This window comes from Penicillium concentricum, assembly GCF_028827145.1.
Source record: "Penicillium concentricum strain IBT 3081 chromosome Unknown utg000002l_segment0_segment0, whole genome shotgun sequence".
Classification (NCBI taxonomy): Eukaryota; Fungi; Ascomycota; class Eurotiomycetes; order Eurotiales; family Aspergillaceae; genus Penicillium; species Penicillium concentricum.
Window position 1 is genome coordinate 5,170,448 of NW_026622755.1, and position 23,302 is coordinate 5,193,749.

At 48.0% G+C, this 23,302-nt stretch overlaps 11 protein-coding genes across 11 annotated transcripts; 8 read left to right on the plus strand and 3 right to left on the minus strand.

The window, feature by feature from the left end:
* Nucleotides 1–257: 257 nt before the first annotated feature.
* Nucleotides 258–2,151, plus strand: N7517_005616 (translation termination factor eRF1; the record flags this gene model as incomplete). The annotated part of the gene is made up of 6 exons (XM_056723346.1): nucleotides 258–378; nucleotides 434–483; nucleotides 543–914; nucleotides 967–1,723; nucleotides 1,800–1,949; nucleotides 2,006–2,151. The coding sequence occupies 6 exons, from the start codon at nucleotides 258–260 to the stop codon at nucleotides 2,149–2,151; spliced, it is 1,596 nt and encodes a 531-aa protein (XP_056579596.1).
* Nucleotides 2,152–2,503: 352 nt separating this feature from the next.
* Nucleotides 2,504–3,515, minus strand: N7517_005617 (prephenate dehydratase PHA2; the record flags this gene model as incomplete). Its single annotated transcript, XM_056723347.1, has 2 exons — nucleotides 2,504–3,403; nucleotides 3,462–3,515. 2 exons carry the CDS (start codon nucleotides 3,513–3,515, stop codon nucleotides 2,504–2,506), a joined length of 954 nt encoding a protein of 317 aa, XP_056579597.1.
* A 245-nt stretch (nucleotides 3,516–3,760) lies between these two features.
* On the plus strand, nucleotides 3,761–4,887 carry N7517_005618 (uncharacterized protein; the record flags this gene model as incomplete). The annotated part of the gene is made up of 2 exons (XM_056723348.1): nucleotides 3,761–4,445; nucleotides 4,511–4,887. 2 exons carry the CDS (start codon nucleotides 3,761–3,763, stop codon nucleotides 4,885–4,887), a joined length of 1,062 nt encoding a protein of 353 aa, XP_056579598.1.
* Nucleotides 4,888–5,231: 344 nt separating this feature from the next.
* N7517_005619 (uncharacterized protein) lies at nucleotides 5,232–6,548 on the plus strand (the record flags this gene model as incomplete). Its single annotated transcript, XM_056723349.1, has 5 exons — nucleotides 5,232–5,266; nucleotides 5,321–5,499; nucleotides 5,558–5,643; nucleotides 6,025–6,067; nucleotides 6,121–6,548. The coding sequence occupies 5 exons, from the start codon at nucleotides 5,232–5,234 to the stop codon at nucleotides 6,546–6,548; spliced, it is 771 nt and encodes a 256-aa protein (XP_056579599.1).
* Nucleotides 6,549–6,991: 443 nt separating this feature from the next.
* cbf5 (pseudouridine synthase CBF5) lies at nucleotides 6,992–8,654 on the plus strand (the record flags this gene model as incomplete). The annotated part of the gene is made up of 5 exons (XM_056723350.1): nucleotides 6,992–7,100; nucleotides 7,157–7,313; nucleotides 7,381–8,012; nucleotides 8,077–8,303; nucleotides 8,358–8,654. 5 exons carry the CDS (start codon nucleotides 6,992–6,994, stop codon nucleotides 8,652–8,654), a joined length of 1,422 nt encoding a protein of 473 aa, XP_056579600.1.
* A 1,022-nt stretch (nucleotides 8,655–9,676) lies between these two features.
* N7517_005621 (UbiD family decarboxylase) lies at nucleotides 9,677–11,225 on the plus strand (the record flags this gene model as incomplete). Its single annotated transcript, XM_056723351.1, has 2 exons — nucleotides 9,677–10,642; nucleotides 10,689–11,225. The coding sequence occupies 2 exons, from the start codon at nucleotides 9,677–9,679 to the stop codon at nucleotides 11,223–11,225; spliced, it is 1,503 nt and encodes a 500-aa protein (XP_056579601.1).
* Nucleotides 11,226–13,291: 2,066 nt separating this feature from the next.
* On the plus strand, nucleotides 13,292–15,438 carry N7517_005622 (Zn(II)2Cys6 transcription factor; the record flags this gene model as incomplete). Its single annotated transcript, XM_056723352.1, has 6 exons — nucleotides 13,292–13,812; nucleotides 13,859–14,115; nucleotides 14,165–14,396; nucleotides 14,446–15,228; nucleotides 15,274–15,363; nucleotides 15,408–15,438. 6 exons carry the CDS (start codon nucleotides 13,292–13,294, stop codon nucleotides 15,436–15,438), a joined length of 1,914 nt encoding a protein of 637 aa, XP_056579602.1.
* A 779-nt stretch (nucleotides 15,439–16,217) lies between these two features.
* N7517_005623 (UbiX family flavin prenyltransferase) lies at nucleotides 16,218–16,823 on the plus strand (the record flags this gene model as incomplete). The annotated part of the gene is made up of 1 exon (XM_056723353.1): nucleotides 16,218–16,823. One exon carries the CDS (start codon nucleotides 16,218–16,220, stop codon nucleotides 16,821–16,823), a length of 606 nt encoding a protein of 201 aa, XP_056579603.1.
* An 830-nt stretch (nucleotides 16,824–17,653) lies between these two features.
* Nucleotides 17,654–19,183, minus strand: N7517_005624 (uncharacterized protein; the record flags this gene model as incomplete). The annotated part of the gene is made up of 3 exons (XM_056723354.1): nucleotides 17,654–18,542; nucleotides 18,621–19,075; nucleotides 19,157–19,183. 3 exons carry the CDS (start codon nucleotides 19,181–19,183, stop codon nucleotides 17,654–17,656), a joined length of 1,371 nt encoding a protein of 456 aa, XP_056579604.1.
* Nucleotides 19,184–19,730: 547 nt separating this feature from the next.
* N7517_005625 (FYV10 family protein) lies at nucleotides 19,731–21,275 on the plus strand (the record flags this gene model as incomplete). The annotated part of the gene is made up of 4 exons (XM_056723355.1): nucleotides 19,731–19,955; nucleotides 20,012–20,545; nucleotides 20,598–20,792; nucleotides 20,844–21,275. The coding sequence occupies 4 exons, from the start codon at nucleotides 19,731–19,733 to the stop codon at nucleotides 21,273–21,275; spliced, it is 1,386 nt and encodes a 461-aa protein (XP_056579605.1).
* Nucleotides 21,276–21,369: 94 nt separating this feature from the next.
* Nucleotides 21,370–22,869, minus strand: N7517_005626 (25S rRNA (uracil2634-N3)-methyltransferase; the record flags this gene model as incomplete). The annotated part of the gene is made up of 2 exons (XM_056723356.1): nucleotides 21,370–22,406; nucleotides 22,644–22,869. 2 exons carry the CDS (start codon nucleotides 22,867–22,869, stop codon nucleotides 21,370–21,372), a joined length of 1,263 nt encoding a protein of 420 aa, XP_056579606.1.
* Between the last annotated feature and the right edge of the window lie 433 nt (nucleotides 22,870–23,302).

The following is a 23,302-nucleotide window of genomic DNA, read 5'->3' on the forward strand; positions in this document are numbered from 1 at the left end:
CGAGGAAATTTGCTGTCGCTTTAGAACGTCATATTCAGTTAAGGTATGTACACTCCATGGATCTATGAGTGTTGAAAAAAATACTATTCATTTTCTGCACTTTTTTTTTCCGCATCTACTAACTGATATTAGGTGTAAAACAGGCAAGCCTAAATCTTTGTTCGCCGACTTCCGCCCCCATTACTGACCGAATCTTCAGGCGTCCGCAGGGCCTCCGATATCCTCCCCCCCTCTGATCAACTGTCGCCTTCGTCAAGATGAGCGCCCCTCCGCCGAACGAAGCTGAGAAGAATATCGAGATCTGGAAGGTCAAGAAGCTGATCAAGCGTCTTGAATCCGCTCGTGGAAATGGAACCTCTATGATTTCGCTCATTATTCGTGCGCTGTCACTGCCCCCTGCCACTTACTGTCGCCCGCTAATATACCGATTTAGCCCCCAAGGATCAAATCAGTAGAGCAGCCAAGATGTTGGCTGAAGAGTATGTACGTGAACTATATACCCCCAATCTGTCTGCGCCGAACGCCGCCTAATCGCACAGTAGGGTACCGCCTCCAATATTAAGTCTCGAGTGAACCGACTCTCCGTACTGTCGGCCATTACCTCTACCCAGCAGCGTCTGAAGCTCTACAACAAGGTCCCTCCCAATGGACTAGTCGTGTACTGTGGTGAAATTATCACCTCGGAAGGAAAGGAGCGCAAGATTAACATCGATTTCGAACCGTTCAAGCCCATCAACACCTCCCTCTACCTTTGCGACAACAAGTTCCACACTGAAGCATTGAGTGAACTTTTGGAGGCTGATCAGAAGTTCGGTTTCATTGTCATGGACGGTAACGGTACTTTGTTCGGTACTCTCAGTGGTAACACTCGTGAGATTCTTCAGCGTCTTTCCGTTGATCTGCCCAAGAAGCACGTGAGTGCCCCGACTGATTGAGTACGATATTCATGCATACTGATCCATACAGGGCCGTGGTGGTCAATCCGCTCTGCGTTTCTCACGTCTCCGTGAGGAAAAGCGTCACAACTACGTGCGTAAGATCGCTGAATTGGCTGTTCAGAACTACATCACCAACGACAAGCCCAACGTCGCTGGTATCGTGCTGGCTGGTTCCGCCGATTTCAAGAACGATCTCAACCAGTCCGATCTGTTCGATGGTCGTTTGCAGTCCAAGGTTATCAAGATTGTCGATGTTTCCTACGGTGGTGAGAACGGTTTCAACCAGGCCATTGAATTGGCTGGCGAGACCCTGAGCAATGTCAAGTTCGTTCAGGAGAAGAAGCTTATTGGCCAGTACTTCCAGGAGATCAGCCAAGACACCGGCAAGGTCTGCTACGGTATTGAGGATACCCTCAAGGCAATGGAGCTTGGTGCAGCTGAAATTTTGATCGTTCACGAAAACTTGGAGATCACTCGCTGGGTTATGAAGACCGCGGCAGGCTCCCAGGTTATCGTCCACACGAACAAGATCCAGGAGGCCAACAAGGACCTCTTTGTGGACAAGGAAACCGGATTGGATATGGAGGTTATCGAATCAGGCTCTTTCCTAGAGTGGCTCGCTGAGGCCTACAAGGACTTCGGTGCCAACCTGGAGTTCGTGTCTGACCGATCCGGCGAAGGAAACCAGTTCGTCAAGGGATTCGGTGGTATCGGTGCCATTCTCCGATACAAGGTCAACTTTGAACAGCTTGCCGATCACAGCGATGATGACGAGTTCTACGACGGTATGTTTCCTTCTCGCTTTTCGTGTTTGTATTGATACTAACTTATCTGCAGATTGACGGTATTGCCCCCTCGCAGAGAGCGAGGATGAACGGCCAGAAGCTCCCACGGCGAGTCTTTTGACGGCTCGCCCCGTGGATCATGCAGGCGGCTCCCGCGATGGAACCAAGGCATCCGTAAAGGATATCCAAAAAAGGCCTGGTCCAAGCTCCGTGAAGCTGCTCAGAGGTGAGACATCCAACTAGACTCTCACTTGTGGGTTTAGCTCTAATGTTTGAGTACAGTGTCGTCCAAGCTCCAAGATACGCATGCTGAGGTCACCTCAGTGTCTGAGATGAAGATGAGGTTTAAATTGCAATTTGAAAGGTTGAGTGCGGTTAGCTGCAACATTTGGTCATCCACCGCTGCTTGCACTGCTTACTCTATGTAAGCTGGACGGCGTTGGATTGTTTTTATTGCTCAGCCAGTTCTGTCCTTTCAGCTCTGAATGGCATTTTCTGGTCTTCGCTCGTTATTTGCTCGTTATTCAAAAAAAGCACCCGAAAGGGTTGATATAGAAGGTGCTATTTATTGTCCATTAAATTCTCTGTTTTATCGTGCGGTGTACATTTTGTCCATACCATCGATAGTACGTACGTGTTTCTTTCATTTATTCGTGTAGTAAACCGAGATATCTTCAGCATATATGACATGACGCTTTTAGTGCGCTTGTAAAACAATCAACGCAATGCTCTCAATCAAAACGATCAAGATGAGCCTCCAATTAGAACCAGTGAGTCGAGTCAAGCATTGCTTGCACTTAGGTGATCTTTCCAGGTCCCCAAATCCTTGCATGTCTCACTGACTTGACCCAAATCATTGAGAGCCTTGTGAACTGCATCTTTGTTCTTATCTGAGGGTGTCCTTCCGCACTCAACGAAAAAGATATATTGCCACGGCTTCTTCAGACTCGGCCTTGTGTTAATGCTCGTAAGATTCAGGCCATGAGCTTTGAAGATCAACAGCGCATTCGCCAATGCACCGGGAGAAGAATGATCAATCGTGAAAGCAATCAAAGTCTTGTGTGTGGTTTCAAGAGCAGGCTCGCCTTCCGACGTAGGCGGGTTTGGTTGCTCGAGCTTGAACTGTGCAGTTCCCTGATCGAGCACATTTCTGAAGATCAGGAAACGTGTAGTATTGTCTGCTCGGTCCTCGATGTTTTCCACGAGGATGTCCGTCCCGTGTTGTTCTGCCGCAAAACGATTGGCAATGGCAGCGCCTCGTTCTGTTGTCTCCTTGGAGACAATCTCGGCCGCCTTGGAAGTGGATGTGACATCCTGTCTCTCGACGCCCTTGAAATATTTGGTCAAGAAAGTTTCGCACTGGCCCCATGCCTGCGAGTGTGTGTATAGCTTTGTTATTGAGCCGTCGTACTCTGCCCAACCACCGGGGAATGTGCCCTTGCGCACCATTAGGCAGTGATGCACTGTCAGGTAATATTCCCCGCACACTTTCACGTCTTTATATAAGCCATCCCGGTCTGCTAAGAGGTCTAGTGTCTGCACCACAGAACCATTGGTCGAGTTCTCGCACGGAATCACAGCGTAGTCGACTTCTTTCTTTTGGAGCGCGGCGAAGGCATCAGGGAATGAGACTTGGGGTTGCAGATCGGCGGATAATTTGCAAAAGGACTCTGCAGCAGCCTAAAACAAGGATCAATCATCAAGTTAACTCGCCAAGAATGTGGGGTAAAGTTCGTACCTGATGCGAAAAAGACCCCAATGGCCCTAGGAAGGCTACTCTCAAGGGAGCCATTGTGATTAAGATATGAAGTGGTATTTTCCGTGTTAAACGGGCTGAATCGATTTGAATCAACTCAAATCTTCCAGTGACTCGTCATTTCTTTGACAGGCGACATCGGATCTCCGAGCGGTGTGGGCTGGATTGTGCAGTTCCGAGATAGGAAGTGAACGACAAACAAACAACTCAAACTCGGGATGACTCTATTGCGTCAAGTGAATTTGCGATTCAATAGTCCAATTCAGTCAGTGTCTTTGCTCATGAAGACAAATCCGCTCCGACCCCTAATCTCTTTGCGAGGTGGGCGTCATGCATGTCGGAATTATTCCTCGCTCGCCGAGCGCTTGCATCATGAACTGACCACAATGAAACTCCCATTGACTTACGACTACCTACACCCCCAACCATCGCATCTTCTCAACCTCACGCTCCGTGATCTTCTTCCACAATCCCAAACCTCCTCTGATTATGCGACTCTACCCTCATTACAGAACCCGTCCCCGCTCCCGGCCGGTCACCACTTGATCTACTTCCCACCGCAGGTGACTTTGTCCCAACTACTCCCGGACTGCACAGATACATTACACACACCGGGCGAACCATTCAATCGGCGCCTTTGGGCAGGTGGAAATATAAGATTTCCTGTGCGCAGTCCGCCTCTGGATGGTAGTCGCGCAGTCTGCATAGAATCCATCCGCAATGTAACAGTCAAGGGCCGCGAGGGGGACGAGAAAGTGATTGTCACTATTGAGCGACGCATTGGCAATGTCCCTGAACAAGAAAGTGCCGATCAGACCTGGGACCGGATATGGAAAGAGAACGAAGACAACGTGGGAGAATCATCAGTCATTGAGAACCGGGATCTCATTTTCATGCGCCTAAAAACCAGCGCCCAACTTGAGGCCGATAAAGCGCAATTTGGAAAACCTGGCAGAATTGTGAAACGTGAGTATACACTTCCAAGCATTGAACATGATGACAAATGTGCTAATGATTCTGGCGCAATGAAGCTCCCTCCAATGCGACGTTCCGGCATGCCCTCATACCTACTAAAGCGCTGTTATTCCGATTCTCAGCGCTGACATTCAATGCCCATTCCATCCACCTTGACAAGGGCTATACTCAGAACCAAGAGGGATACCCAAATCTTTTGGTGCATGGTCCGTTGACGCTCACGCTTCTTCTGAGTGTGCTTCGGCAACAGCTGAGTACATTGAATCTCCGCATCAGTGACATTGAATATAAGAATCTAGCGCCTCTTTTTGTTGAACAGGAGCTGGTGATTTGTGGCAAGCCTAAGAATGACACTGGGTCTTGGGATGTGTGGATTGAAGGTCCAGATGGAGGGCTGGCTGTTCGGGGTACTGCGCGCACGATATCGGAATAATATACCCAACTATACCCATTCCCAAGCAATATATTTGTACATTTACGATAGAGAATTTGAATGATATCTCACAGAGAAATTACTGACAACTAAAAATAATGACAGCTACCTACAGGAGTCGAAGCAGATAGAACAATCCATTGGATCCGCCCTTGGAATACAGTATAGTACGTAAGCATCGGACCTCGGAAAAACTCCACCGAAGCTAGATTTGCACACCTTTTTCTTTCCACCTGTCCTTCTCTTTCCTTCTTCAACCACACAGTAATTTGATTATTTTGTGATCGGCTGTAATGAAATAAGCTGAGACCAATTAACCATCTAGCATCTGATTCTCTCACAAGATGGATGTCTTCTGGCAGGCTCCCCCGGTCATTAGGTATGCAGGTCCCATTCGCCGATCTCAAGCTCTGATTACTGACTTGTCATGCAGGACCCTCACAGCCTTGACTCTGGTTCAATCCGCTTTGATGTATGGCGGCCTACTGGACTTTTATTGGGCGCCATTCGTGCCGAGCTTGATATTCTCATGGCGCCCGCAAATCTTCCGGCTGTTCACGCCATTTTTACTAACCGGACCGAGCTACTCTTTCCTCTATGATCTTTATATCAGTATGATGCCTCGGTATCACATTGACCTGGCCTGATCAGACCGCTAATGTACCAATAGTGTACCGCTATGGCAGTGCTGCGGAGAGGAGCATGGGCCCTGGAGAGTTTTTCATTTATCTCCTCTTTGTAGCTTTCAGCATCATGGTAAGTGACTCGGTAGAGTCTGCACTTTTTTTTCTTTTGCTTCTCTTTCTTTTTTTGCCTTCGCTTCATATCCAATCCCTCGCTATAACTGCCCGCCCAGCTTCGAAATCTAGCTGAATTCGGTTCCTGAAGGCGAGGGAAAGCACCCCTGCATCTGCGCAACACCATCATAATTCGCAAAATTCAGGTGTTGTGCAGGTGTGGGCATGGTGGGATTTCTTTCGAGCTCACTGGCGTGATTTCATATCGCGTCGGTATCGGAGGTGCCCTACATTTCTATATACATCATCTATTCTTTTCCAATACCATCCACTTCCTATTTTGTACTCGTCATCCTGGTAGTCCAACCCGTCTCTTCCAAATTTGCTGACTTTACCCAAGCTCACTGCAGGTGGTTATCTGGGAGCGTCTATCCTCCTGTCACGTAAGCTTGCTGTACTCAATTGAATCCTCAGGCAAACACTGACTTCAAATCAGCTTTGATCATGGCTTTTGTCTACACCTACTCCCAGACGAACCGAGGAACGAAGACGAGATTCTTCTTTTTCGACATCCCGGTGGTATTCCTGCCATATGCAATGCTTCTTCTCACCATGGTGTCGTACGGATGGCATGCCGCGGTGGTAGAATCCACGGGAATTGTCGCTGCCCATACTTATGATTTCCTCACACGTATCTACCCAACTTTCGGAGGTGGAAGAAATTTCATCACTGTCCCCCCCTTCGTGGAGAGGTACTTCACCGAACACGATCCCAACAGCGGACACCGAGGATATGGAACGGCGAGGCGCGCACCAAGGCCAGCTGAGGAACCCTCGTCGGCATCAACATCAGGATCATCCTGGACAAGTTGGACCTCTTCGAATTCTTGGAATGGCAGAGGCAGTGGCCGGAGACTCGGTTAGATCAAGAGCCATACATGCTCTACGCATGTTGCCGGAGTACATGGGGGGGGATCGGATTTTGCAACTGGTAGACGTTTCGGCGTTCGTTGTGCCTATATGGAGTTGTCATACCTCGATACATGTAGTGATAATTGATAAGAACGCAATTTTGGGCATGTATTTGTCCACAAACACATAATTTTGAATCCTAGTAGTTAATCATCTCTGAGCATCTTTGATGGGATGGATTAGTATATTTTCCCAAATATGATCTATATTAGCCAAACGTCTCCAAATTGGAAGTCCTTGGAATCGGAGGCGTAAAAAAGTCGAGAACTCCAAGTCACGTGGTGTCTTCTCCAGGCGCTAAACCGCTTCGGGCACTGGAGCTGCCGCACTCGCAAAATTTCCTTCGACAAATTTTCGGGGTTTTCACCGCGCATCCTTCAACGACAACCAACAAAATGGCCGTCGTCAAGACCTCGGAGATGGACTACGCCATCAAGCCTGAAGCGTCCGTTCCTTCCGTTGATACATCGGATTGGCCGCTTCTGCTAAAGAACTATGAGAAGCGTACGCTTGTCCTTAAAACTCCACGCTTGACCAGCCAACATTGACTTTTTTTGTAGTGCTCGTTCGGACCGGTCACTTCACCCCTATCCCCGCTGGCTCTTCTCCTCTGAGCCGTGACTTGAAGTCATATGTCAGCTCCGGTGTCATCAACCTTGACAAGCCGTCCAACCCTTCCAGTCACGAAGTCGTGGCTTGGATGAAGCGGATCCTTAGGTACATCAAAATCCATCAGATCCCCTTAATAGTTTCACACCCTTACTGACCACTTTACCCTCTGTAGATCCGAGAAGACTGGTCACAGTGGTACCCTTGATCCCAAGGTTACCGGTTGTTTGATCGTCTGCATTGACCGTGCCACCCGCCTGGTCAAGTCCCAGCAGGGTGCCGGTAAGGAGTATGTCTGTGTGATCCGTCTCCACGACAAGATCCCCGGTGGCGAGGCCCAGTTCGTCCGCGCCCTTGAGACCTTGACCGGTGCGCTCTTCCAGCGTCCCCCTCTGATCTCTGCCGTCAAGCGCCAGCTCCGTATCCGTACCATCCACGAGAGCAAGAACTACGAGTTCGACAACGAGCGCCACCTCGGTGTCTTCTGGGTCAGCTGTGAGGCTGGTACCTACATCCGTACCCTCTGTGTTCACCTTGGTCTCCTCCTCGGTGTTGGTGCTCACATGCAGGAACTTCGCCGTGTTCGCTCTGGAGCCATGGCTGAGGGCCCTGGTATGGTCACTCTGCACGATGTCATGGACGCCCAGTGGGTCTACGACAACAACCGCGACGAGTCCTACCTCCGCAAGGTCATCAGCCCTCTGGAGTCTCTGCTCACCGGTTACAAGCGTATTGTCGTCAAGGACAGCGCTGTCAACGCCGTCTGCTACGGTGCCAAGCTCATGATTCCCGGTCTTCTCCGTTACGGTATGTGAACCTTTTTCCCCCTGAGCTTTTTTTTTTTGGGAACATCACTAATTTTTTTCTTCAGAGGCTGGTATTGAGTGCCACGAGGAGGTTGTCCTCATGACCACCAAGGGTGAGGCTATCGCCATTGGTATCGCTCAGATGTCCACTGTCGAGCTCACCACCTGCGACCACGGCGTTGTTGCCAAGGTGAAGCGTTGCATCATGGAGCGTGACCTCTACCCCCGCCGCTGGGGATTGGGACCCACTGCCCTTGAGAAGAAGAAGATGAAGACCGCTGGAACTCTCGATGTAAGTGGCTAAAAATTGCCTTTACTTCGTACAACGTACTGACTTATCTCTCAGAAATTCGGCCGTACCAACGAGGCTACTCCCGCTGCCTGGAAGAGCGAGTACAAGGACTTCAACCTTCCTATCACCGGAACCTCCGCTGTTGCCCCTGCCGCCGAGACTAAGACCGAGACTGAGACCCCCAAGGCTGACTCCCCCGAGCCCGTGAAGGAGGAGGTCGAGGACAAGAAGCGCAAGCGCGACGGCGAGACAGCCGAGGAGAAGGCCGAGCGCAAGAAGAAGAAGAAGGAGAAGAAGGAGAAGAAGGAGCGCCGGAAGTCCAAGCAGGATGATAGCGATGACAGCGACTAGATGCACTCCAGGAAGACCGTCAGGTTCTTTTCCTGTACCATATTTTGCTATTTCCGGAGTCTTGGGTCAAAAGGGAAATTTGTTCTATTCCAGAGTTTCATATTGAAGGCTGCCTATCTGTTGAATCTACCATTCTTTTAAATCTGAGTAACGTCGGCGATCACGTATATGTAGCGTTTTTTCCAACTTCTTTTATCATTCACCTTTTGACATGAAGCTCCCCCGTGGGGCTCGGCCTAGTCGGGCCCATTGCCATCTGACGTTCTAGATTTGGTTCTTCGATGCCCGTAGCTGCCGACGCGTTCTTCACGCCAGCATTCAGTACATTGGTATGACGATCCTTTGTGACTCCACAAGTACAGAGTCATAGCCTACAAGAATTCCACAAGATAGCTCTTAGAGTTCCTTCACGAGTGTTCAATAGCCTTTTCTTAGGTCAAATGCTACTAGGGTGACGACCTTCTATCTATACCATTCTTGGTCGATTGCGTTGGCAAGCACTGGGAGGGCTCCCGCTGTGCGTCCCGGACATCCGAACTGGGTGTCCAGTAGAAATCTATAGTGTTGAAGAAAGGAGCCGTCGGGCCATCACCGCTTCCAATAGTTTTCCGAGTGTGTTAAGTAGTGATATCGGGTAGGGTCCCGGTGGCGAGTAGTGGTACCCTCTTTATAGTGGGTTCTGTTTAGCCAAACAGTGTGGTATCTACCACATTCAACTCTGTAAATATAATCGGAAATGCCGTCTTATTCACATTTCTTGAATAGTTGATGCTCCGAGATCCGAAAGTAATTGTCCAATCGAAATGCGATGGCGTCGAACATTCCACTCTCGGTGACTCGGAGGCTCGCAAGCTCGGGACCTAACGAGGACATACCTGCAGCACGGAGATGCAGTCATGAAAAAGCTAATCTAAACTGGCATATGATCAAGCCGATTTAACCGGATGATCATATATAACGCTCTGACGAACTAGATAGACTTACATTGCTCCGACATATTCTCTCTATCAAATACATCAATCATGGTCTCTACCGAGCCCCATCTTAACTTCCGCTCTTTCGTCGAAGCCCTCAAGGCTGACAACGACTTGGTCGAAATAAACACTCCCATCGATGCCAATCTCGAGGCTGCAGCTATCACCCGTCGTGTCTGCGAGACAGACGATAAAGCTCCCCTCTTCAACAACATCATTGGCTCCCAGCATGGTCTCTTCCGTATCCTCGGTGCCCCAGCCTCGCTGAGGAAATCCTCCAAAGACCGCTATGGCCGGTTGGCACGCCATCTTGCTCTCCCACCTACTGCATCCATGCGCGATATCCTCGACAAGATGCTCTCCGCTAGCACGATGGCTCCCATCCCCCCTCAGATCTTAGAGACGGGTCCTTGCAAGGAGAACTTCCTTGAAGGCGATCAGATTGATCTGATGAAGATCCCTGCGCCTATGATTCACCAACATGACGGTGGAAAGTATATCCAGACGTATGGTATGCATATCGTCCAATCACCCGATGGATCATGGACGAATTGGTCCATTGCACGTGCCATGGTCTCCGATGAACGCCATCTTGCCGGTCTTGTCATCGAGCCTCAGCACATCTGGCAGATCCACCAGATGTGGAAGAAAGAAGGTCGTGATGTCCCTTGGGCTCTGGCTTTCGGTGTTCCACCGGCTGCCATCATGGCTTCTAGTATGCCCATCCCGGATGGTGTCAGTGAGGCTGAATACGTCGGTGCGATGACTGGATCTGCCCTCGAGCTCGTCAAATGTGATACGAATAACCTGCTTGTTCCTGCAACCTCGGAGATTGTCTTCGAGGGTACCCTCTCGATCACTGATCAGGCCCCTGAAGGACCATTCGGCGAAATGCATGGATACGTCTTCCCTGGTGATACTCATCTCTGGCCTAAGTACACGGTCAACAAGATCACCTACCGCAATGATCCCATTATGCCTATGTCCTCTTGTGGTCGTCTGACGGATGAAACAGTAAGCTCACTCCTTTCCCTCGCAATCGACATACTAACATCTCCAGCACACAATGATCGGCTCCCTCGCCGCCGCCGAAATTCGCAAAATCTGTCAACAAAACAACCTCCCCGTCACAGACGCCTTCGCTCCCTTCGAGTCCCAAGTCACCTGGGTAGCCCTTCGCATCGAAACAGCCCGTCTCCGCGAAATGAAAACCAACTCCGTGGACCTGAGAAAGCAAATCGGTGATTTGATCTTCAACACCAAGGCAGGTTATACCATCCACCGACTCGTTCTTTGCGGTGACGATATCGACGTTTACAACGGGAAAGATGTGATGTGGGCTTTCTCGACCAGATGCCGACCCGGTTCTGATGAGACTTTCTTCGAGGATGTTCGCGGTTTCCCGCTCATTCCGTATATGGGTCATGGCGCTCATTCTCCTACTCGTGGCGGAAAGGTTGTTTCTGATGCCCTTCTGCCTGTTGAGTATACGACTGGTAGGGATTGGGTGTCTGCGGACTTTGAGCATTCTTATCCTGAGGAGTTGAAGAAGAAGGTTTTGGATAATTGGACTCAGATGGGATTCCGCGAGGAGTGAGTACATTTTGTTAAGACGTTTCCGGTTAGAGATATCTAATTGTTTCCTACTAGTTAAGATGATCCTGTTCGAGCAGAGGCGTTAAACTGGACCCGGAGATATGGGCTAGAGAATCACTCTTAGTTCGTTGAATCTAGGTCTATTCAAAAATGTATAAACCAGGGAAGTTCCACGGCAATATATAAGTTCTAAGGCTATATAATATTATCACAGTAAAAAGCCACTGCCTTCGATCTGCCTAAGCCACATATTACTTCCATGATTAGCGCTATATTAATTAACAATGGAGAGGAAAGGAAATTAGTCAAACTAGAGCCTTTAATAGGTCTTAAATACAAAGATTGTAAGTGGGAGGATGATTTCCTAACAAACGGATCTATCAACCATATTGTAGAGAGGCCCTATATGTCTTCGTAGAGGCCTAACGCTCGATTCCACATCACCGACGGTCCTGGTCTGATATTTTGTTCAACAGTCGATACATCTCGTACGACCCTGTGGAAAGTCTGTCGTAAAACTTAGCGTGTACAGAAATGAGCGTCGAGGCTTTTTCAGCGACCTGATACGGCTCATACGTCAAATCCTAGTATAGCCCGGTCAATATTATGGTTGTATAATGGAAAGAACAGACAAACCTTGAGATAGATATGTAATCCAAGCTCAACGCGTACTGCTTCGAGAAGTGATGCGTAATCCTCCAACTCTATTAGGAGGAGGTCCATATTCCACCAACGCCATCTTGATAGATCTTTTGCTGATGCACTTTCATCAAACCCCCATAGGCCTGCACCGCCTCCGATGGATTGATTATAGAGTATGTCTCTTTTCGCAACAAGCCAAAGGCGGTCTAATACAACCTTGACTTTCAATAGTAGCCTCGGTATCTTCAAGGCCTCGTCAACCTCCTGATCTGAGCGTGCATGAGATTCGTCAATCAGGAGTTCATGACACACACCAAAAGCAAATGAGCCAACCGAGATAGTCTCCTCCATGACATTAACAATTCCCAAGAAAAGGCGTACGGTCAGTGCCCATTCCGATTCTGATCCCGGGGTCTCAGGAATGCTCCTGGATTCCTCTAAGGCAGTCCGGATTCTACCAATCTCTCTAGGGCCCCGAGGAAATGTTCCACTCTCTTTGACTAATAGTCGTAATACTTCCATGCTCCCCCAACTGGCAGTGGCAACTAACAGATCAAATCCCAATCAATTGCAGATTGACACCTTGAGTTCCTCATACAAATAGCCGACAACGGGCATTTCCACATCGTAGATGACTCCGTTTGCGCTATCTGTGTTCATAATCCGACGACTATTATGGTGCTCAAAGGTCATATTCAAAGGCAAAGAACCAGATAAAAGCCGGATAAAGCATGTCAAGATAACTGCTGCGTCAAATCGCAAGACCCCCCAACCCTGCACAATAATTAAACCTCTACACCGACCTCAAGACTGTCAAGGTCACGACCGCCTGAGTCCGTCCATTTCTCACTGCAATACTTGTTTTTGGTGTGAAAATAATCCCACCTTGTGAAATCCAAGACCAAGATCAAGGCCAAAACAAATAAGAAATCAATCACAGTATTAGCCTCGCCAGACAGTAGGGGCTATAGCTGCAAAGTGTGACTACTTACCCGGGATATGGAAGAATATTCAATCTAATTCTTCATCTTCGTGAACTGTGAACTGTATCGGATTTCTGCGTATGAGACGTACGCCCAGAACGACTATACGCTTTGATAACGCTTCGATATCAAAATTTGGCTGGAATATATCTATAGCTCCTCTAACCTCATAACACCTGTTATTGTATGCCTAGTAGTGCTGTGGCCCGGATCCGAAGCCGAGATCTATACATCTCCAATATCAAAATCAAGGCCCGTGCGCGAGTAACATGATATCGCCATCCGGCCAAAAGTCACATCCGCCAACTTCCACTTCAGACATGTTTGTGAATGCATTTCATTGTGTCATCAGATTGAACGGCTCATCTGACCAAACTGATCCACTGAGCTCTGAAAAATCCTCAACAGTCTCGGAAACCGGCCTCTCGGCTTCCTCGGGAACATGAGCGCGCCAAGCCACGACGAAGCCGACCGAGTACTCCGTCTTAAGCGCAAAGAACGGGAAATAAGAGCATGCTATCCATGCCGAAAAAGAAAAGTCAAATGTGATGGAACTCAGCCTTGTCGCACTTGCCAGAAGAGAAACCACCCGCATATTTGCACTTATGATCCCATCCGAGATCCGAGGAGGGAGCCCTCCCAAGCTGCTAGTGCCCAGTCTGCATCGCCAAGTCCAGCACGCCCACAGTCAAGAAGACAAACCAATGCCGTTGTTAGCTCGCCGGTTTCTACCTCTATTCGACCAGACGATGCGGCGAAGAATTATGTATACTCTGGGGATAACTCGGTCGTCTCGATATTGCGCTCAAGAGCATCGGATGGGAATGAATCTATGACTGATCTGGGATCGGTCCTGGGTCTTCAAAATACTTTCAATAGTTACCCGTTCATGGACCCGAAGACCCCACAGGAACGGTGGAACTTCCTACTCAGTGTTCTACCCCAGAGAAGTGAAGTCTTGAAGTATGTCCCTAGTAGCCTAACAAAAGATACCTGCTGATGTTATGAGATTCTTCCACTACTATCGAATCACGTCATACCCATTCAATCCTATTATTGCTGATATGGATCGCTTTGAGTTGGATCTCTGCACGTATCTAAACGCCTACTCCGCAGGGGAACTACGTGAGCATGACAAAATCTCTAATCGCTGGGTGACAGACAAGTCACTTGGTCACATCAGTCTTCTTCTAGCTACTCTGGCTGCTGGTGCTCATTACTCGGACATTGAGTACCCCCAGCGATTGGAGTTAGCAACTGATTTCGGTAAGTCCACGTCTTTATTACTTCTCATACTTCCTGTTGACAGTCACAGTCCGCCGATCATTCCATGCCCTCCGTCTGGCCAACTTCCTCTTCCGACCTTCCCTAGACACCATACAAGCACTTCTCATAATCGGCAATACCCTACAGAACATGGGTCAATCAGACGCGGCTTGGGCGCTGCTAGGCACGACCGTTCGGCTTGCTCAGACGATGGGATTACACACAGAGCGAAGCAATGTTCATTGGCCGGAGTATGTGCGATCTAAAGCAAAAACACTTTGGTGAGCAATAGTTTTGTCGCTATGCCAGTATATTACTAAAGCCAACCAGGTCCTCTATAGTATGGCAAGATAGCTTGTTATCGATGAGCTACGATCGCCCGCCAATCGTCACAGTAACTGGATGGTCGGTTGACCCTAGTACCATACAGAAAGACAACCTGTCATATCTTCAGGTCATGCATTCCCTCTGTCGCCTCGGGATAGATATCATGCGGCCAGAATCTTCCAGCGTCAATGAAATTGACCGAGCAGTCGAAGCGCTACAGCGTTTGGATACATTATACCAAGGCGGACAGCCCCATCTACAGATGCGAAGCAATTGTACAACTCTGCAGGAGCACTTTGAGCACCTGGCACTTAGAATGCATTCGTCTTTTTGCGTGTCCGTGGTATGCCGCCCGGCAATGAAACAGTCTCAGCCGCAACCACAGCTCCCTCAAACCGATATTCTACGGAACCGGGTAAAGGGAAGCCTGATTGAAGCTTCCCGGGCATTTCTCGATTTCCAGGCGCTAAGTGTGGTACCACTGCGTAGCTGGTCCATGGTGCATACAGTTTTGAGCTCAACTCTGCTTCTCTGTATGTGGGAAGAAACTCGAAATGACCCTGAATGCCGGGACCTACAGCAGCGCGTCATCGATGTGTTCACTTCATCGGACTCCCGAACGATTGAGGAAGGAGGTGCAGAGAATGATATTCAGTGGTTGTCTGCGAGACATATTCGTGCTTTGGTTACTCTTCGTGGTGCTTTAGACCGACAGCAAGATAACAGTATTCCTGAGAACGAGACCTGGGCAGGACCTGGTTTCATTCCTGGTCTCTTCGGTTCGGGGTGAGTATCAATGTCTTGCATAGTGGCTCCCACTAACGTCTCTAGTATGCCTGATGCGTTTTTCGATATTGCAAACCCGATCGACAACTCACCTGTATCTTATCTTGATTCGATCATGAATGGTAATATCCTGTAGTGAGTTTTATTACTGTGAATATCAGCTGACGTTGTCCATGCAGTTCCGATGTTCGACTTTACTCGGGAAAATAGCTTCCTTTGATCTCCAGGCATCATACAATGACCCATTCGTCATTAGAGCATAATATTGATCTTCATGAGTTACGCTATTGCTTTTATACACCCATGAAAGCAAAATATCAAACATTTCTTTCTAGGAGCAAATAGAATTTAGTTGAAAGAACTGGGAGATGCCCGGTAGCCTAAGATATATATCTAATTCTAAATATATAGAGAGGAAAAAGACCTGATGTTCAGTCTCTGGAGAGGAGAAAGCTACCTTGTTATTAGTTGGGATAAGCATAGCAAACATGTACAATGGAAGAAAATCATAGTGAGTTGATGTTGAACATATCAAATTTAAATAGGAGGACCCTCGCAGAGACTACTTACATTACAGATTATGCAGTTCGAATCTCAAGTGGCACCAAGTGTCTCGGCTCGGAAACCTTGGAAGTTCGGATACTCGGAGCCTCGGAGTGGATCATTTGTATACTGGAATCGGGCCGTTTCACAGCTGCTACAAGCCCGTCGGAAGTCGGCTTATCATTTTCTGAATATTGTGGAAAACAAGAAAAGCTCTTGTCACTGTTTTAGTATAAATGGTCGTAGCTACTAATCTGAAATACCATCCGCATTAGACTTCATCTTCACACACTACCATGCAACTACAACTACAAACAAAAACCACAACTTGAACCAACTATACATCTTTAACTTCGACCCAAATACTTTCCCTTCTTTCCGGTACTCACACGCCTTCGTCTATTCGCGCCTCACCCGCTGGCAGCCCATCCGAAGCAACAACCCTAATGGAAACCCAACAAACCCATGTCCCCCAGCCCGCACGACGCAGACGCATCGTCGTAGCCATGACTGGTGCCACAGGCGCAATCCTCGGCATCAAAGCCCTCATCGCTCTTCGTCGTCTCAACATCGAAACCCACCTGGTCATGAGCAAGTGGGCCGAGGCCACAATCAAATATGAAACAGATTACCACCCATCCAACGTCAAGGCGCTCGCCGACCACGTTCATAGCATCAACGACATGGCTGCGCCTATATCGAGTGGCTCGTTCAAGGCTGATGGTATGATCGTCGTGCCGTGCAGTATGAAGACTCTCGCCGCTATCCACAGTGGGTTCTGTGATGATTTGATATCACGGACTGCCGATGTTATGCTCAAAGAGCGGAGGAAATTGGTTCTTGTTGCGAGGGAGACTCCGTTGAGTGATATTCATTTGAGGAATATGCTTGAGGTCTCACGCGCTGGCGCGATCATCTTCCCCCCTGTGCCGGCGTATTACATCCGTGCTGCCTCGGTTGATGATTTGGTAGATCAGAGTGTCGGGCGAATGTTGGATTTGTTTGATTTGGATACGGGGGACTTTGCTAGATGGGAGGGTTGGGAGAAGTAAGCATCTCCATGTGAAGAACCGGTCTGCCTTGATTTGCGCATTGTTATGGTGTTTTTCGGAGTTGAATGGTTATATTTTCTCATAAAGAAGGATTCTGGATAAAAAATAGGTTATAATCTCACATGTGCACATTATTGTCTTACTAGGCTTGCAGCCAAATGCTTCGACGAAGAACAATGTATGCTCATGAAGTGGCTAGATTCCACACTTGTCAGACAACTATAACCGCAGAATAGTAATGCTAACAAATATGGCCGGTACATTTGCTAGGTAGAGGCGAGACAAGGATTGACTTCAGCGGACAACGGTTAAGAGTGATAAAAGAGTACATTAGATAGGGCTATATTGAGGTGACTGACTTGGCCGGGGCCCACTAGAACGGGTACTTGTCTGATAGAACAGCGACTTCATCAAAAGACCACAACCAACACAACATGGTTGTGTCAAGTTTCTGATTTATATCCTCTCACTTCCGGGTCCCCCGGTTCAGGTACGCCAACCCCCAATATCGGATCCCACACAGGGTTTATACACCACTCATGTAAACAATCATAGCCCCCGGCCTTGTTCACTGCCGGCAGATGATAGCCAATCTTGTTCAAAGCATCCACTGCATTTGGAAATATCCCCAAGTCGACTGCTTGAAGGGGATCAAGCTCCAGGTCAGGAAGAACCTTTTGTATAAATCGGCGCGGGTCTCCAAATATCCATAATTTTGAAGCGTCTAGTCCGTTCTCGTTGATTGGTATGTGGAAGAAGTTGGTTCCCTTTCGGCGCTTCACACCGATATCGACTAAGACGGGTCTCATGAAAGCATCCGTTTCTTGGATTCATATGAGCTCCGATGTCCCAGAAATGTTGCTCGACAGTTGTTGCAGGAGGAAGGCGTCATTGGGCTCTGTATATATCGTTGGAATCTCGGGGCGAGACCGTTGATGGCGTAAGATTCCATATCCGAGGTCCGATTGTTCATCAGTGAGCCTTCTCACGATCTCCAAGTTCGAGTATTGCACCGCTACAAGGTATCTCGACCCTGGCGACTCTGCCATTACCCCAGCTTTGATAAATAATTCCAAAATTTCTACCGTTTTCTGTTCTTCCTTCCCCCTCGTAGAGTGTATACATCGCCATTCACCTTCGTGCAGCAGGAAGCAACGCCAAGCCAGCATGGTATTGTCGGAAGCATCCCGAACAGCTGACGGTTCCAAGACTCCCATGTCAGATCGCGAGTACCTTTTTAAAATATCTTGAATCATCTGGTATCGTTTACTCGGATCGGGACGTTTACTCTGAGCATGATCGTCGCATGCGCCGATCGGATCATAAGTTGAAGCAGTGAAATCATAATCGTCAGAGGATTCCAACCATTCTTCAACATATTCGTAGAAGCCGTAGGTGCATGCTTCAAACAGAAAGAAGTTCTGATAATTTATCCAGTAGGGTGGCCGAATAAGTCCTCTAGATTTGTTGAGTGCACATTGATGAATCGTGGATAAAAGGTCGCTAGATACTTGAGTGAGGTCTTCCTTGCTCGCGGACCAGTGAAATGTTTTCGACATGATACTCCAGACTTCTTCGAGAGGATGATGTTTGTGACGATAAATAGAACGAAGGGCTAGTTCTACTTTGACGCCTAATGAGAGAATGTCTCCGGGTCCCAATGCGTGCCTTTCAAACACCTTCTTCCCTTCGTCGCTATCCAAAAAGTCGATGGCAGTTCTATGTATGAATTTTACACGAAACCTTTCTAACCACCAATACACCTTTTTGTCATTTTCTGTCAAATTTTGGACATACTCGGGGTTGTTTGAACGGGTGTAGACTTCTAGGAGTCCGCCGGAAACTGGCAATAGAGTATTCAAGGTGAATCCACACATTTTGATAAATTCACCAAGGGATGGAACCTCATTTGGTCTTGAAAAAGCTTCCAACATTTGGTCGTCTGCCACTAGAGCAAGACTGCCGATGTAGGAATCATACCACATCTCCCGAGAGTACTGGAAGTATCGCGCTGCTCTCTTGATGTATTTCTCGTTATGATCACCCAATCTAGACCACATATCTTTGTAAAGCTTCATGAGATCTGGCGGCAGCATAGAAGCACGGTCGTATGTGTCATCCCATGTTTCATCCCACTGTTCGATACCCGCTTTGACGTTTTGCAGAACGACGTAAACCCAGATGAAAACGCCCTCTGCTCTCCACGAAATGTGATCGAGGATCTTCTCATGCAACTCACCGCCAGGATCAAGCTGCAAATCACCACCTAATACCTACTTAGCATTTCGACTAATAATAATATTGAATTGACATCTATACTTCTCTATAGATACTTTTGTGTCATAAAAGACTGATTCCATAGATCTTTCAAGTCGCGAATAAGCTTCATTCTAGGCTTATTAGCCCGAGGAGTCGACCTCGAAGATCTAGTGGTGAATTGGTCACGCAACTTGGTATAATCAGGAAGGGAATAGGAAACCAAGTATAGATATCTTCTAGTTTAGGATTAGGTAAAGGTGCGAGAACTATTTAATTTAGAATCTAAAAGACAAATAATAAATACCCCCTAAATTTGGACGAGGATCGAATTATACGTTATATTAGAGTCCACGGGTAGCTCTTTGGACATCACTAACAATCTGTATTTGCCCTTCTACCTATACAACTTCCTTATGATTTGCACAGAAGTACTACTTCAGGTACAAGAAAGTTTTACTATCGAGGGTTTTAAATAAGGTAAGTTGTATACGGAACAAACCACACCGGGAGAGGATCTTAAAATTCGAGTGTATATCTATTAATAAAAGCCTCGGCCCTTTTAAACACAAAACTACAGTTTTATTATTACTCTAACCACTTAATATATATCACTCTAGATGTTAGGACTTCACTAAAGAAGTATAAGCGATGTGTGGTATAACCGCAAATGGAGGCGGTCAATGGCTTGTCCTCGGTGTGGATCTCGTGAGCGTTCTCTCCGCATTTCCTTCCCCTCAACTTCATGTCAAGACTGTAATCCTCGACTATTATCTTTCGGACTTGGGATCCAAGATCAAAGGAGACTTGAGAATCATCATCATGGCAGCAGAACTCACCTCCACCAAGCTCAACCCGGAGAGTCACATCATCCTGGTACTCATTACTCCGCACCATGTTAAAGCGGGACCCTGACCAATGTTCTTACATAGGACCAACCACTCCTTCGACTGCCACATGAACTGGCCCGCAAGAACTTCAAAACCGTACAACGAGCCGTCGAGCGAGAGAAAGAATATGTCATTCCGGCACTCAAAGAGACTGCTGCCGCTTCCAACACCCAAACGCCCGAACAGACTCTCGCTGCACTCGACGCAATGATATCCAGAATGCAAGGTCTCAAAAGGAAAATGGAAAGTCTGCAGGAGGAGGAGAAGAAAATCCACAACCAATCCCGCAGGCGTATTCAACATTTGGAGACCCTGCACAAGATCCCGAGCCTAGCCGATGTCAAGTATGACCAGTGGTCAAGGGTACGGCTGGATCGCTTGCTTGTTGATCACATGCTGCGCTCAGGTTATTCAGAGAGTGCAAAGCAGCTGGCACAGGATAGGGACGTGGAGGATCTTGTGGATCTGGGTGTGTTCACGCAGTGCCAACGAGTTGTGGAGAGCTTGCGGCGCGGGGAAACGAAGGAGGCATTGCAGTGGTGCGGAGAGAATAAGGCGGCGCTCAAGAAGAGCCAGGTAAGTCAGAATAACTTCTGCTATTTTGACAGCTAACTCACCGCCTATGAAGCACAATCTTGAATTCGAACTCCGGTTGCAGCAATATATCGAGATGGTTAGGACACAAGACAAGTCTAAGAAGATTGAGGCGATTATTCACGCAAAGAAATACCTCATACCGAACCATCAATCTCAGAATTCGGAGATCATGCGCGCTGCGGGGTTACTAGTTTTCAAGCAGGACACAAAAGCCGAGCCCTACAAAGTAAGACAAACATTCACACTTGATTAGAGTGCTTTTACTGATGCAGTACAGACTCTTTTTGCGCTAGACCGCTGGAAGTATCTCTCGAACCTTTTCATTCAGACTCACCACGAGCTGCTTTCATTGCCGTCACAGCCATTATTACATATTGCACTTTCTGCAGGCCTTTCGGCTCTTAAAACACCTCTGTGCCATTCAGCATACACATCTTCCAGCTCAAATTCACAGTCAACGTCCACATCTGTGTGTCCTATCTGCTCAACTGAACTGAATGAGCTTGCACGCAAAATGCCTTACGCCCACCACTCAAAGAGTTACGTGGAAAGCGACTCTATAGTTCTACCCAACGGTCGAGTCTACGGGAAGCAAAAACTGATAGAGATCAGCCAGAAGATGGGATCAGTGGATTCAGGCAATGTCAAAGACCCAACAACAGGAGAGGTTTTCCACGAGGACGAGATGAAGAAAGTGTACATTATGTGAACTCGGGTAGGCATTTACCAATGACGAAATGAGCTACAACTCAATTTGTACAATTTGTACAGTTTTACTAAACCTGATAGTATACATCCCACCCCTACTCGCTATCATCACTAGAATCATCATCTCTGGCCCTCTTCTTCCCTCCCTTCTTGGCCTGCTCCTTCTGCTTCACTTCAAAGACATACATCCGAGCCTCCCGATCCTCTCCCCTCCATCCTCCACGCTCCCCATCCTTCCCTTCAATATGTCCCGCCGTTCTCGCATGCGAATACCCCTCATAAGAAGTCCAAGGAAACCGGAAACTAGTCACAACAACCAGTCCCGCATGTCTCGCCAAATCCTTGATATTCCAAAGCGTATACGGCTCCCCCTCGAACAGAGTCACAAGAATCTGACCAGGCCCAGTCCGGAATCCCTTCCCAGTGGTATCATCATCCTTCCCTAGCTCTTCGCCTTCAGCTACTTCCTCCTCCTCATCATCATCATCCTCCTCTTCACTCTCCTCCCCATCCGCATACACCCACTCATCATCATCAGCATCCATAAGCGGCGGCGGCTTAGAAACAAGCGGAATACACGCCTTGAAGAATGCAACCAGCAGCTCCTGATTCGAACGAACCTGTCGGTTCACGTCCGTAGACAGCCCGCCAACGTGCGGGAAATTGAAGCAGATTACATCCCACGGCCCGCCAGGCTGGTACGGTGGTCCTACTGGCTCGTCCTGCTGGTACCAGGCTGGTCTCTTGCGCTCGCGGCGTGTGAATCCTGTGCGGATTTCCTTGCCGCCGCCAGCTGGAGTGCCGAGTTTGCGTGCGTCCACGGAGAAGACGACTTTGGGGGATTGCTGGTTGGGGTTGGGGTTGGTTGACTCCTGATCTTCGGATTTGCTCTCTTCTGGCTGTTTTTCAGCGTCATTGCTTGAGTCCTGGTCTTCAGACTTGCTCTCTTCGTCCTGCTTTTCGGTGTCGTCGCTTGTTGGATCTGGCTTTGCTGGTGCGCCAATGATATCTGAGACGTTCTGAGGAGCTTGCGGGTACTTGTTGTACAGTGTCTCCTTGGAGTCGTAGCATGTGGCGCATACTTTGCGGCACTTGTATTGTTTTACCAATGAGCGGGCGAATGAGAAGTCACCTGATGGGTGTTAGAACTTATGCTTTCCAGATATGATAGATAAATCGTTGAAGCGTGTTGATTCTTGTTTTTATACAGGAATGCATATTGGTTTCAATCATGTATATTGAAGTGAAAACACAACTCTAGGCATAGAAGCACAGGAAAATATATGCATAGAATTGATTCCAACGCAATTCTTGCATAAAGTGAAGAACGCAGAGTAATGATGTCAACTAAAACAGAAGAAAAGCTCACCTTCACCAACCAAGAGAATTCGATCCTTCCTCAAAAACGGTACGATAGGTCTTTGATTTGCTTGCAAAGAAATTTTCTTAGGTGCATTTCCATTGCCACTGCCCTGCTTTTGCCCATTGCCATGCTGCTGTCCCTTGGCAGGGTTGGAAGATGAGCCAGATGGTTTGCCTGGCCCGCGAGCACGTGGCGGAGGGGCATTTTTGACTTTCTTATTGATGCGAGGCATGACTGAAAGTGAAGAGAAGTGAATTCTCTTTAAAAAGAAGGTTGTATGAAACGAATACGGAGCTATGGCGAATGTCTGCGGCCGGAAGATGATGCGGAAGAAAATCGGCCCGGATAATCAAAGAACCGAAGTATACGACGTCCTCGACTTCACTTCAATATTCTCTACCTTTTTATTCAATTTCTTCTTACTTTGAACCCTTAGTTTGGAGATTTCCTTCTTTAAAACCTATCTGAGTTGTAGGTCTGCCATAGGAACCAGATGGGGGTGGATGTGATCTGGAGAAATAAACAACAACACACGGGGATTAGTAGATCCCGCCCTGCGCAAACCAGGAGCATCCTCTGCCCTGTTTCGGTGTGCGGGAGACTGGCAGTGGCCTGCGAGAAGTAACTGGGAGCGGAATGAGCGTCTACAGGACATACAGATGAAC